The 14943-nt window shown below is 38.9% G+C and overlaps 1 protein-coding gene across 2 annotated transcripts; it reads right to left on the minus strand.

The window, feature by feature from the left end:
- Positions 1 to 7396: 7396 nt before the first annotated feature.
- Positions 7397 to 14731, minus strand: MFAP3L (microfibrillar-associated protein 3-like). 2 transcript variants are annotated; one of them, XM_010569954.1, is made up of 2 exons: positions 14328 to 14731; positions 7397 to 10657 (listed from the first exon to the last, which is right to left on the minus strand). In XM_010569954.1, exons 1-2 carry the CDS (start codon positions 14608 to 14610, stop codon positions 9792 to 9794), a joined length of 1149 nt encoding a protein of 382 aa, XP_010568256.1. In that variant the 5' UTR covers positions 14611 to 14731; the 3' UTR covers positions 7397 to 9791. The 2 variants fall into 2 exon arrangements, with proteins under 2 accessions (XP_010568256.1, XP_010568255.1); XM_010569953.1 differs by having other exon boundaries at positions 7397 to 10654; positions 14328 to 14701.
- Positions 14732 to 14943: the final 212 nt, after the last annotated feature.

Genomic DNA, 14943 nt, shown 5'->3' on the forward strand with positions numbered 1-14943 from the left:
GATGTGCCTAGTTTCTGTACATCCTCCTTTGGAACAGAATAGTTGGTCTGTTAGGTCTCTGAGGACTAGCTTTTTACTTGTGTGCTGGCAAGTGAACCCCATGCCTTCTTGTAAGTTAGTAATGGTGAGAGACAGAGGAAGAAGAGCCAGACAAATCTCCATTAGCATTAGTCAACATTGTAGCTGCTCAGTAAGAAGCAAAAACTGACTGGTCAGAGCCTGAATAGGCAGAAGGACAAGGAGCTGTTGCTGAGCGGGTGATGGGTGACGTAGTTCTTTGGAGAAGAGGGGCTAGGGGCAGGAAGCTGATTTTGCTGGAGGTATTTTTCAGTAGTAAGCGTGGGACTGTCATCTTAATTCCATGTCTATTGGACTGGCCCAGTCTGCCTCCAGCTCACTCCCGCCTGCCTCTTCTCGCCGTCTCCCAGCTTGTCTGGATTCACAGCATCACAGCCCTTTTCCACTTGAATGCTGGCAGACGTCTGGGGCAGTCTTTATCTGGTATGGTACAAAGGCAAGCTCACATCGCCAGTACAGCTGAGCTGCTCATTACTCTGTGCATTTGCATGGTCTTCAGCAGTTACCTCACTGAAGAGCCCATGTTTAGTATCTCTTGAAGAACTACGAGGTAGTGCTAAAGCAAATAAAAAAGAGGGGTACTTTGGTCACAGTATCAAGCCAACAGGATGGAACTGGGTTCTCGTGAAAGGGTCTGACTCCACCATCCCAGCCAGAGGCGTTAGTGATGCTCCCAGTGCCCTTCTCTGGTCAGGAAACAGGCTTGACTTTCAGATGCAGTGCCATCACCCGAACAGTCTGGGCACTGCATCTTGCAACGCTATCCATAGTCACCTGGACATTGCCAATTTACATGATAATGGAATAACGTTTGCCTCCTTATAGTATCGCGTGTTACCCTGAGAAGTGTCTTTAGCTACTGGCAGCTGACAGCTACCTACCGGTTGTGATGATCTTCCATGCTGCAGTGAGCTCCATCTTTGGTGATATTTTAGCTCCTGCATAAATTTTACAAGCAAGATCCCCAATAATTACATAGGTGCTGGTTTTTTTTTTTTCTGAAAAACATGTGAAACATTAAGTACTTCAGAGGCTTTCAGTCCCCGCTTCCCTGCTGAGAAGGGATGGGTATTCTCTGGAGTTTTTTTCTGAAATTGGTGTAGAGTAGGAACATAGTTCTCGGTGCTGTATCATATAACATTTGGCTAATGCTCTGGGGCTATTTCTGGTAACTGCAACAGGAGTTACAGTGTCAGGGTAGGTCTATTATATTGTCTAATAAAATAACCAGTAGTCTGATGCAGACTACATGAATAACAGAGATTTGGAGCCTTTCACCTCATTTGTGGCATATATATTAAATACTGAGCTGTGTGCTTAACAGAGATTACACGGGGATTATGAAATGTAGAAACTGTAGTTGCAAAAAGCAGTTTTATTCAGCAGCAGATTACTGTCATTTTACTGCACACTTATGAAAAACTGGAGTTTCTGGTTAAAAGAATACAGAAAAACAGACGCCATTAACATGTAAATATCACCCTATATAGAAATACAGCATTTCAGTTAAAAAATGTGAAAAAGCATTTATCAATGCATTTGAAATTAATATCATTTACATAGTATTACCAAGCTGTCTGCAGTGTCTTCAAAAATATCGAAGTTAGAGAGGCCCCTGCACTTGGCAAGCTATCCAATGAAAAAGATAAATGAATCCAGATAATGGATAGCTGATGTACAAGTGTAGGAACAGTGCAAACGTGCTATTGCATCCATGATGGGAAGCTAAGCAAAAAGAAACATGTTATTTAAGGCAGAGATGTATCATATATAACTTTTTTGAAGTGAACAAACAAAAGAACATAGCATATTCATAGACACATATATGCCTGAGGACACTCATTTCACTTGTATCGTGGGAATTATGGCTTTACCTGTTCTGTTGATGCTGTTCTGCAAAATAAATCCACTGCAACCTATTGATTAGTTCATCCTGCACCAATCTGGGAGTAGTTAATTGTACATCTGCATAATTAAAATTAAATTATACAGATGGGTGTGAGCGATCCTGCCCCAAAACAGGCAACTGAAAAAACATTAGGATCCTCTGATTTATTTTAAAACGTGTGGAATTTTAGGGCAAACAAAACAAAATCCAAGCAGCAAAACAAAACACAAAAAAAAGGTATCAAAATGGAATGGGGAAAGGAAACAAGAAGATAAATCTTCAGTGGAATATTGATTTTTATACACAAAGAAGAGATCACACAGGGTAGAGAATGTTTAACCAAGAAGAAGACAGCAGAAAAGAAACTCACTTCCACCAATCCCTTAAGGAAGCTGCGGTCACCTAAGCAGAACCATAAAAAGGACTAGAAATATCTTCCCTGATAAAAGGTATCCTGAAAGAAGGGCTGGGCAATATGTTTCATATTTTTGTGGTAATTTACTTTGGGGTTGGGGGTGAAAATGTCATTGTTTTTAGGAATGTCCTTTTCCTCCACTTGAGTATGTTTAAAAACAAATGAACATATGATTAAATGAGTTAGAATTTAATATACTCTGAAGATAAATCACCTCTGGATGTTTTGAGTGAGGAGAAAAATTTTCCATTTTAATCTTCTTAAATTTATTTCTATTTTTTACCACCTTCCCCTGAGGCTGTTTACTCTGCACGTATTAGAGGGAAGGATAATGAAGCATTTTAAACAGTCAGGATCCATACTTGTCTCCTTAGAAGGGAGCTTCTTTTTCTGGCTGATACTTTTTTTTGAATCCTGCTTTCCGACTAAGGTAGTGTTCGCCAGCAGGAAGGAGTTAAAGGATATCCAAATAACTCAGAAGCTATCTGTCAGGGCTAATCTTGAGGAAGAAACAGTAAGAGGCTTCAGAAAGAGGGAGGTGGTGGCAGCATTTATTTTTCTTCTCTGTAATTATCAATTCAGAATGACTGGGCCTGAGCCATTAATAAATATGAGTGGTTTATTGGGTGGTATAATCCAAACCTATGCAAGAGAAGACAGAGGTATTTCAGAAAGACCAGCTTGTGCATCTCAAACAGGAGCTCTCAAACTCCGTGTGTCCATGACAGGACAGGGTGGCAGTCTGTGGTTGGCCTTTGATGCATAGCTAAATAGTCCTGAAAATAATTTAAAAAATGGTAGATGAGGGAGACAAGGCTCTTTCTGATACCTCTTGTACTCTTTCCATGCCTAAGGTGCTTGCCCACACAGGAAAGGTCTGGTTAGAGTAGATATAACAGGAATCTGTTCTCAAAATATAAAGTGGCTATAGAATGGCAAACTGATTTGATACTGATGCTAAATTTCTACTCAATCATAAGCCAGGTTTTACATGTATTCTCCACGCTATACAAGGCTGGCTGTTATTTTTTCTCTTTCTTGTCTCGTCTTGTTGTAGTATGAAATAGCTTCTCGTTACATAACTTGAGTGTCCTAAGTCTGCCACATTTATTGTTTGCTGACATACATTCAGATTTTGACTAAGAAATTGGTAACTTAGCTTCAGTTTATATTACTGTCTTTGACCAATTTGCAGACTTATACATGATACCATGGATTCACGAGTCAGCCTTTACTGTAAGAGTATAATGACTCAGTTTGGGCTTGGGAGCCAGAAAGCTAAATATAGGACATAGAATTAAAGCCTGGTACAGCTGGGAAAAAAAAAAAGTCCATTTTGGGACTTATGAAAGGTCAGTTTGGCACAGAGGTGCCTGGAGTGCAGAAACACTTGTCCTGACCACTAATTTCACTCTCTTCTCATTTGAGAAGTAGCACTGTGGAGCTGGTGGGGACAGAAAAAAGCACAGGAAGGTAGGACGGAGAGAGGAAGAGATGGAAGAAATGGACACTGAAAAGGAACTGATTCTCAAGTCTCTTAGCAGGTTATTCCAGGCACTAGTGCAGGATGTGGGCTAGAAAATATCCAGTCCTGTGGGAAAGTAGTGCTGTAGCCCTGCAAATATCTGGGGTACTAGCCCTGAGCTATGCACCAGCTTTCCCTGGCTCATCTTAGTAGGAGAGCAGAGACCTCCCACTGTCCCCATCTTTGTCTCTGTGGAGTTACTACCCGCCAGCAGCTTTTAGTTATGGAGTGCCTCTACAGTACTGATGTAAGGCAGTCTCCTCCACATGATAAACATCTTCTCATCGTAAGAAGCACTGGGGCTGGGGCAGCCTGTTTCACAATCTTCAGGAGCGTGGCTCACTGGGACCAACTGGTTGGTGGTACCTTGCCTTCCTGAAAAATGCTCCAACAAAGCTGTTGGAGGAGTTCAGCATGCTGGAGGGGAGCATCCTGAAGTGATGCTGTTCCATATAAAAAAAAAGTCACAGCATGTAAAACTGCCCCCATTGCAAGACAGGGTCCCATGCTGAAACAATAAAATAGCATATGGTTCTAGCCATATGTATTCCATTTTTATGATCAGTTTGTGACCTCTTCACTATTTTTCATAGGTATTTGTAGGTAAATTGTGGATGTCTCAGCCCCATTAACTCAACTGAAACTGTTGAATAAAAATGTTTCTGAAAATATTTTTCAAAATTGCAGCACTCTTTCAAACAGAAGAGTTAAAACATGAAATAGCTATTGTTTTCCTGCTATTGGCTGTGTTTTTCAGCTTAGAACAGGCAGCTGGCAAGAGCAAATCTTTCATGTGTGAAAGGGCAAGTCCCCCCCACTCCATCTCTGTCAGTGACTGCCACTGGCTGCTAGTTGTGTAGCACCAGCAGAGCCAGGACAAGGTATTACAGTGTCTGCTTCAACTAAGTCCTGCTGAAGACTGTTAGGGCATGATACAGTCCAACTGCTGTGGGACAGGAAAGCCATTTCACTTCATCCTTTTAGGGTGGATGAAGGAATGGGGGCGGGTATGGCAACCCACACTTCGATTTTTTATTGGTACTAGGGTGCCTCTGGGAGAAAAGACATTTACTTCATTGGCCCCAACTCTGAAACAGCAGCAAGACTTTTTGCAAGGCCCCATGACAGGGCTCAGAGGGGAAACAGCAGACAAAAAAGTCCTTTGGATTACATGTGGAAGTGCTGACACACTTCCAAAGAGAAGATGCTACATACATGAGCAATCTAGGCTATTGATAACAACACTGACTAACAATTGGGTCTATATTCTGAATAATGACAACAGCTCCCTTTCAGAGTTTTATTTAAACTTCCTTTCTAGGTAAATAACTCCTTCTCCTGATCAAAGTTTCTGGAATATTAGCAGATGTACAATGAGAGACATAGTTCACTTACACTTGAACTGGAGCCATGGCATACTCTTACTAGGAAATTACCATCTTGTTGAGTGTGTACAAACTCAGCATACTCTGTGCAAATTCTTTATTGAAACAATGATCAATTTACAAGCTGGATCACATTTCATTTTGCCACTTCAGCATGAACTGGTCTCTTTGTGGTTTACGGCTGTGAACTATAAAATCATAACAGTTATTTAAATCAAAATACAGTAATTGCTTCCCAAAAGAACACATTCATATTTGTCTTTCTTACATTTCTTGTAAAATCAAAAAGGATTTCATAATAAATGAAATATAAGTTAAGATACTTTAGTGCAAGCATTTCCTTTGCATCTAAGAAGCTTTCAGTTGTCCCACTAAGTATGGCATTCTTAAGAGGCCAACTCTTAAAATAGCATGCTGCCAAGATATTCCATGAGAACTTTTAAAATTTGACACTGTTAACACTTTCCAGAATTAGTTGATCTGAACCAAATTGAACATCAGAAAGCCCTGGTTATAAGTTACAGTACTTTTGTCAAAGGGTAACTGTAAATCAAGGAACTGACATAGTATGTACATTAGAATAAAACAGGCACTGATTTTAAAAAAAACAACATCTGCCTGTATATGCCATTCTGCAAGTCTTATGATTATACAGTAATTTTTAAGCACAGGAGTGAACTGCTGTGCCTTTCCTAATACCAATAAACCTGAATCAAAATGCTGATCTATGGGTGCTTCTAAAGTTTTTTAAATGACAATCTCAAAATATGACTGAAGGGTAGGTTTCATCACAGGCATATTCAAATCAGAGAGCAAAAAAGGATCATCAGTAAACCAATGCTACTCAGAAAGAAAATGTTGAGTAAGTAGATAGTGAGTACTATGTTCAACTGGTCTGATTAATATGCTCTTACATTTAGTGAAAAAAGAACAGTAAGTGTGAAATTCAAATCCAACAGTGATTTCTTGTGCTGCAGAAATCTAGTCATGTTTCATGAAGTTTTGGCAAAAATATTTTAAAATCATGTAAATATATCCTGCAAATCTCTCTTCCTTTCTAAGCCTGGCTTGGTGTTTCTTATGCTTTTAGAACACAAATACAGTTGGACTGGATTTTCTACACTCTGAGTGTTTTAAGAACCATTAGTGTTTGGAGATATAATAAATAGAACAATGTAACAAAAGATGTGCATAGTCCAATGAAGGGAGCAAATCACTCTAATGTCCCTGAAGTGCTTAAGGTGCATGAAAATACACAACAGTGCAAATGTTAATGTTTTCTTAGAGCCATCATTAATTTTATACTTGTTGATTATGTCCTTGCACCATAAAATAGCCATTCCCTAAGAAATACTGCCAAACAGAATTGTTTACTTTATAACAGCACAGCCAGAAAGTTTGGAACAGGAAAGAAGGGTTTGGGTCTTACTTCCCATCTATCTCCCACAAAGGAAGTGCCTCAAAGCACGTAAAAAGCTTTAGGCTTACAGGTGTTATATAATGGATGCATAAAGATACTGAGCAGCATACATGAAAACAGAAAAAAACCCCATAAATCAGAACCATTACAATCTGTATTTTCTTCAGATACAGTGCTGTTTTGCTTTTATTCTGATAATACCACAAAGCTAAATGTCCAAAGAATTTATAGCAGACTGGCTGGACCAGTCCTACCTGTGAACTCTCAGCTGTGAGTGAGTCCAGCTCCAGCAAAGTCAAAGTTCCCTTTGACCTTGCAACAGCAGGAATTCAGCACTACACCTATTAACATGCATCTAATCCAAATAGCTGTCGCTCATACGTGGTTTGCAATGTATGTTTGTGTGTACTTCAAATACATGCTCTTTGTGGGCAACCTTTGGAAAAAAACATAATCTGTATCTTCAAGGAAGTTTACACAGAGATACTGAAGAAAACCATGGGGATTATTTGCTCTCGAATGTTTCTCAATAAATAAATAATAAACAGGCTGGAGGCCAGTCTGAGGGCAGCAGTCAGGATCAGAACTGCCTGGTACCAAACACCACATGAATACATGAAGGGGTCTGGTCTCTACTCTAAAAAGTTCATAATTAAAAAACAAAGTTAAAATACTGTAGTTTAATAAATAATTTTGAAACTCCTTTTTTCTTTTTTTTAAAGTGTAATTTAGAAGTTATTTTTATGCTTTCAAGGAGAACATCCTTGCTCATCTGTGTAATCTTAGCTGGGCACCAGGCAGGTAATTTTAGAATGCATGAGCATTGTTTGTAAATGCTGGACAGGCAGAAAAATCAAGATCCCCCTCTTTTCAGGAGGTTAAGGTGAATTAAAAGAATTTAGTGCAAGTTCCTGCTTTTGTTTCTGCCCTTGTCCTTTTTCACACCAGAAGCAAATTAAGTAACTTGAAAAACTGATGTGAACACTAAACAGAAATGTACTTAAGACTCAGACAGGAAGTTAACAGTTTACATCAGTAGTATTTTCAATCGCACTGGTCAGAAGTGAGGTTCTTTATGGTATTCTCTTAATCTACCCTGTGTTCTAGATTTATATTGCTTTGCTGGAACTAAAATATTTCCAGCCACATTCCTAAAGGGACTTTGCCCTTGCATGTTTCCTTTAGAGCATGTGCAAATGCATTTTATATAGATGCCTGCCACTGTGGTGAACACAAACAAATATTAGGCAACTAAATGCTGTCATTTTCACAAGTTGGTCGTAAAATCTGAAGTCCATTATTAAACATGTATTTTTTTTAATAACCATAGAAAGGATACGGAGCCTTCTCTGCATCACCTCCATAAGTCATGGGGTGTTCCTGTATTACACTGCTAGGGAAGCTCTGCACTTTAACATGAGGAAGTTGATATAAGACCTCAGTTCATTATCAAGCTTTTTTTTAGATAGCTGCAACATTGACTTTGTTTGGCCTCAATTACCTGTGCAGTTAATATACCTGATTGCCTCCAATGGACACCTTATGTAGATGTGGCTACGTCAATAAAATGTCCAGAGAGCCATCCACACATCTTCTCCCCATAGACCTAAGTGACTTCTTTTTCTGCAATATACTTGATTCCAGATTTATTTTGAGTATCTATACTTACATTCCGTATTAAAAACTGCAAGGTGATAGGTTGTTCATTAGTTCCAAATTAAATGTGTGTCAGGTAACTAAGTAATATGCTATTAATCCTACACAAATTCCTCCTTGTAAGTGCTTTCTTTCCAGCCTCACTCCGGAGAAGGTCCATTTTATTGTCTGTCTGCAATAGAAATTATCACTTCCCTTCCACCCCTGGCATTTCCTGGCATAAATGTTGATCCTTTTTAATGCCACAGTCACTGTGATCATTAAAGCTTTACTGGGGTAGAGTCACATGTACTCAAGCAGTGAACATCCTACATAGGTAGGAGGTTCTTAAAATACCAAAGCAATTATAACACAGTAAATAGTTTGTGTGATCGTCATTGTAATTTCACAGGACACTTGATTATAATTTTTTTTTTTTTTTTTAGTTTGGATGAAACACTCTCAGCCTTATGCTTATACATGAATTTAGGATTGATCTTCAGAATATGAATCTGCACAAAATTGAGAATCCCAATAAAAGGCTCTTGTGCCATTTCAGCCTTGTCATCAGCTGATTACGGGCATTTGCAGGACTGTTAAGGAACCTGTGTATCTTCTGGTAAAGTAGTGCATACTTACTCCTACCAAATTACTACAAAACAAGACATCTTGCATATTTGCTGCTGTTTTCCATATAAACTTCTGGCAAAGTAAAAAATGGTCAAATATATTCAAAAAACCTCTGCAGGGCTGTTGGACTGGAACTTTCTGTAAGATGTTTATGGGGTTTCCCATCTGCAAAATACACCTCAAAGTTGTTTCTTGATGTGAAAAAAACAATTATTGGCATCTTCATTCCATGGAAAAGGGAAAGCTATTTCCCATGTGCCTAAGCAGTGTGGTCTCAAATGAAATGGAAACATTTTAACTTTCTTTAATAGCCCTCTAAATCACAATGCAGCTGAGCAAACAGGCTTTGTAAATGGGATCTATTAGGATTTTATTTGGCTACTAGAGTGCTGCCTCTTGGGCAATATTTCAAATTCACAAGATAATATTTGCAAAAATGCAATAGATGGAAATAACGAGGGTGAAGGAGGAAAATGAAAACCAGTTTTATGTTTAGTAAGTTCAAGTGTCCTACATCAAAGACTACCAATGACTTCCAGGAGGCCACTACGGGTGGCTCCAACCTAGAAATTGCTGAGGTAAATGTTTCTTGGAAATACTCCTAATCAAAAAGAGCAATTAATATTAATGTAATAGCAATTACTCTGCCATACATCATGGTAAACTAAAGTCAAACTGAGAAGAAAGTGCCAAATAATCCACATACATGCTTTTGCTATGATAGTCTCCAGGTAAGGCTTAGCGGCAAGTACAATATGTATATTTAAAAGAGCTCCACCTGATTTTCCTGCTATGCATAGATTCAGTAGTAACTATCATACATGGCTTTCATATATAATGCATGTATTTTTGTCATTTGCCAATGCTGTGTCATCAGAACTGAGTTCAGCAGAAGGCTCAGGAGGGGGCTCTGCAGGAAGTGCTGGTGTTTGAGGAGTGTCTTCTTCCTTGGTGTCCAACTGCATGCTTTCTTGTGACTGACCGTCCATGCAGTCCTTTTTGGACAATGGGTGAACTGACACTTTTATTGCAATCTGTTGAGGTGGCTCGTGCAGTGACGATGCGTCAGAGTCAGCTGTGGGAGAGTCACTACGCTTCAAAGCATTCGGAATCATATACAGCTCATCTGTATCAGTGGTTTCCTGGCCTTCTGCTGTCTGCCGTACGAAATTCTGTCCTTGCTCCTCCAGACCGACAACCTCCATAATTTCTTCCATTATAGTCCTGCAGTTCATGATGAGAGGTGGCAAAGGTACACTTCGAGCAAGCTCTTCAATATAGCGAGCAAATTCCATGGTCTTGAACTGGGTTACTTTGGCAAGCTCGAGTGTTTTGGCTGAAGTGATAATTGGGATACGCTTTGCAATCTCAAAGGCTTTCTGGAGTTTCTCTGCCCCTTCTGTTCTGAAGAATTCATTGATTGCTTTCTCTGTTTTCTTCAGATGACTGCTCATCATACATAACCGAGTAATGTTCAGTATCATAACAATGGTAAAAGCTACAAGGCAGACAATCATGTAATAGATTCCCATATCACCGGAGGTAAAAACAACCCTCAGTGTCACAGTATTGTTAACACTGCCATATGTATTAGATGCGACACACGTGTATTTACCTCTGTCTTCAAAAGACACGCTGGTAATGTTTAGTAGCCCATTGTCAAGAAACCACCATTTTCCTGCTGGAGAGGAGACAGAGTAACTAGTTAGAAGTATTTTGTTCACATGATCAGCATAGTCTTAAAAATCAGCTTTGTCAAACTGGCTTCAGATTTTGGAAGAAGGAAATAATGTTCAGCAGAAGACAAAGAATTTACCATCACAAAGGCCCGTCTGTCCCTAAGATCCTAGCTGTGTTACTATCAAATCCCTGACATCAACTGTGAATAATCAGATCATGCCCTAAAAGAATCTCATAAAAAAATGTTAATATGCATGACATCTATCACAATCTTATGGTCAGCTGAGTTACAAAGGTAGGACTACTTACTCCAGAAAGCCTCCCAAACACATGCCACACTTCCTCAAAGAACAGTAACAATGGGATTGTGAGACAGAAAAACCTACTAAGTCCTCCCTAGTTTTGTTCCCTGACAATGCATTTTCTTACAGTTGGGGTTATTTTTGGTGTTTTGTTACAGTATCTCATATAATTCTGTTAATGTAAACTTTAAAACCCCTAAAATTTCAGACATCATATATTAAACTGCCTGGCCTCTGAGGTGTTCAGAATCTAATTTTGAAGTATGAGTCTTAAAAAAGGGAGATAGGACAGGAGGAGTAAGATGGATGGGAAAGAGAAGAGCTGTGACCAAGTAAGAGAACATCTTTTTTGCCAGTATGAACTCCTACGCACCATGATGGAACTTCTTTTACTTTTAAAAGTCATTTCTATCAGTGTAATATAATTAACATCTTTGGTCACTACATGTAATTGTACATGTACATTTCATATCCTTTGAACCTGGCACAGCAGAGCAATTTAGCTATTAAACTGAGTCTGAAACAACATGTTAAAATCCAGTGCTCCTATCACTGCTAAAGTGATTCAAGATTCAGCTGGTTACTGTGTTTGCCATTATATATTGGTAACGAATTAGATTTTTAGTTCCCCAAGTGAGCTTTGTTTTTATTCAAATATCACTACTATTTAAGAACTAAGGATATGTATTTTTTACTTTATTCAGTGTGATATGACTTAGTAAATTGCAACTTTGTTATAAAAACCATGATTCGACTCCAATAGGAAAGCCCGGTGTCAATCCTTTCCTTCATGTAAACCCACCCCTGGAAGTGTTGACATGGTGGAGGGAACAGCCAGAAACTGTAGGAGTGCCTCTGTGCCTTCTGAACACTTCATACAGGGAGATGTCACACAGAAGATTTTCTTTGAAAACAGTGACATAGGCTGATGTAAGCCAACAAGATCATCTAATACATACTGCTTCTCAGAGGCGGACTCAACTGTTTTCAATCAATGTAACACAATCCCAAGCCATTTCTGACAGGTATCTGCTGAAGGCAGTAATGGAATTTCAATAACCTTCCACAGGAAGTAATTTCAGGTGTTCACCTATCTTTACTATCAGAATATTGTTTTTCCTTAAACCTAACCTAACCAGCTGCAATTTAAGCCTATTAAGGTAGCTGAGCAAAGACACAGAATCTGTAATTAGAGGACTAAACCACCGCAAAACCCCCATGCAATGCATGTGAATCACAAGGCAAGGATTGCAGTCCTGCCACAGGTTGGTATATACCTTGCTTCTGCATTTATTTTATCTTTTTCACGGAAGTTCTTTCATTGTTAAAAAGATTATTCTATTTTTTTACTTTATTTCTTTCAAGGAAGGATCTGTGGACAATTCTGAAACTCATTAGGCAAAAAAAGCCTTTAATTCAGAGTAGTTATGGGCTTTTACCATTTTGAAAGTTTTTCTAATTAAACATGGCTTATCCAAATTGTTTTTTTACATTATCTCCAGTAGAAGCCTATGTAGAAAGTATTCCCACAAGACCCCTGCCTCAGTTCCTGTACAGACAGTTCTTAATTACATCTTTTTATCCTCTTACTTAGAATTTTTAACTTAGCTGAAACACTATTTTTTGCCCTAGCTTAATTCTTGAAAACAGCTGAATCACTTTGCCTGAAATTAAAAAATATAGAATAAATAAAAAGCTCAGTCTAAAGCAGACCTTCCCATAAAAAAAAATCACCTCAATCTGCTAAAGTTAGGCAAATTCAGAGGAAAACTCTCTTACAGAGGAAATGTCAGCATCTGTAACAGATGACACTTCTTTCTCCACTTCTAGAATAAGAAAAAAATACAGAGTATTGGCTGCTCCGTATTTCTTTGAATTGCAATGTTGGCAAAGTGGGTCTTTATTAATTGTAACATGACAAGTCGCCTTGCTGATGTGTCCTGGCTCCAGCTATTATAAATGACATAATGGCATTGAACTGTGATTCAATGACCGGGTCTGTGCCAGTGGAACCTGGCAGATAGTATAAGCCTAATGAGAAAACAATGATAAGAAAAGGTATCATTGCTAGGTTTTGATTAACAATTCAAGGCCATAATCAACATAACTGTATACATACTAAAGAAAGGTCTTGTGCTAGGAAACATTTCTTACACGAAGACAGTCAGTTTCTTGAAGGAGGAAGTGCACTGTGGAAAGTCTAAGTTAAAGTGATGTTGTCTTAATACTACATCTGCAATTTTTACTGGTTTGGTCAAAGTTTTTGCTCATCTACCTAAATATTCACGTTAGTGGCTACCTCTCTCAGTTGACTATACAAAGACCTAAAGTTAGATGCCTAACTAAAGGGGAAAATTTCTGTTAGTGAGCCTTAGTAAAACACTCTAGCACACTAATCACAGTATGTTGTCATGACTGCACAAATTATATCTGAAAGTCTGCTAACTAGCTCAAGTAGTTTCTTTCTCTAGCTTTACTTGGAAAATGACAAAATACTGTAATGTAAAATATAACCAGTTATGCAGTAAGCTTTTACAGATACACTATGCTGTTGCACATCCAGCTGGGTCAATCATTACTCCCGTCATAGCAGAGTTGTCCATCTGGTCAGCTATTAGTTAGCAAGCTATCTTGCATTTAGTATGAATAACTAAGACTTTATTTCATCATGCTGTGAACAAAGCAGTCAGTATGGAAGGATTACATGAGCAAACCACCCTTCACCCCCCCCTGAAATGTTCCCTAGAAGTATAACTAGGATTATCACCCAACCCTTCCGTTTAAGGAAAACAAGCTCATGTGTAATTAAGGTCTCTGGCAAATGCAACTGAAGAGTCTTAACTAAAGCCAGGAAGGCTCAAACTTGGCTTGTCCTTCTGACTGCTGCCCTATATAGGTTTTTCTGTTGGTCATTCAGGGCATCTCCTGTTTCTCACACTCCCATGGCACTATGCATAAAGGCAGCAGATATATCAGGGAGTTAGCTGTGTTGAATTCATGCCAACAAACTATTCGCATATGTCAAGAGAATCCTCCCTTGAGTTGGAAAATAGCTTTTTAGTCTTTTTTGGTGCCAAAGGACAGAATGGGAAATAGGATCAAACTCGGTCTTCCAATGAAAAGAAGCCTGTCTACACCTTCTGTTAAGTGCTTCAGCTTGCTACGTGTTGCTATAAATAACACATTAAAAAAACGTTACAGTTTTCTTCCAAGGTGCGTTCAACGAATTTATGACTGCCACCAGGTTTTCATATATTTTCACACAGGAAAATACCACCATCAGGCCATTAAATTCAGGTTATTACTCAACCTGCTGAAATCAGAAATGTCTCTGGACAGGCTACCTCAGTGAGAATACTAACATCTTACCTTTATTCTCCTCCTCTTGGAGAAGGTGGCCGTTGGAATTGTACCATCTGTAATGTGGACTAGGACTACCTTGGACATTGCAGTCGATCAAGGCACTACTCCCCTCCTTGACTATAACATGGTCGATGCGGGAGATCACCACAGGCACAGATCCCACGTTCATCTCAGTGTGGTTGAAAGTGCTGTTAGTCACATCCTTAGCAGTTGTCAAAGCTGCTAATAAGATGACAAGGCGTGTGGTAGGCAGAAAGTACAAAAAGTGGTGGCTGTTCAGTATGTTCATTTTCCTTCAGTAGTATACGCAACTGGCTGGGAACTGGGATCGGTTCTGTTGAACACAGGCCCTTGAGGTGAGGAAGTCACAGGAGAGTTCTACTTTGATCTGTGCAATTTTATGTTTAAAATATCCTATAAAATAAATAAATAAGTACAATGAGATGGCATGTATAAACAATCCATTAGATGTGCTCTTTTAAAATAGTGACACATCCATTAATGCATTTCACAATCATCAGCTCAGTGACTTGTCTAAATGCTAATGTTATCACAGTCCTTATTCTTACTGGAAAAAGATGCATACATTTTCCTGACAATAGTGTTGTTCAGAGTGGCAGGC

This window comes from Haliaeetus leucocephalus, unplaced genomic scaffold (genome assembly GCF_000737465.1).
Source record: "Haliaeetus leucocephalus isolate CR32 unplaced genomic scaffold, Haliaeetus_leucocephalus-4.0 Scaffold284, whole genome shotgun sequence".
Lineage (NCBI taxonomy): Eukaryota > Metazoa > Chordata > Aves > Accipitriformes > Accipitridae > Haliaeetus > Haliaeetus leucocephalus.

What these genes read in the sequence shown, in the direction of transcription:
- MFAP3L (XM_010569954.1), bottom strand. Translation starts at nt 14,610, where the DNA reads ATGAACATACTGAACAGCCACCACTTTTTGTACTTTCTGCCTACCACA. An exon ending in CCAAGAGGAGGAGAATAAAG is followed by an intron (nt 10,658 to 14,327) that starts GTAAGATGTTAG and finishes TCTCCTCTCCAG; the next exon opens with CAGGAAAATGGTGGTTTCTT.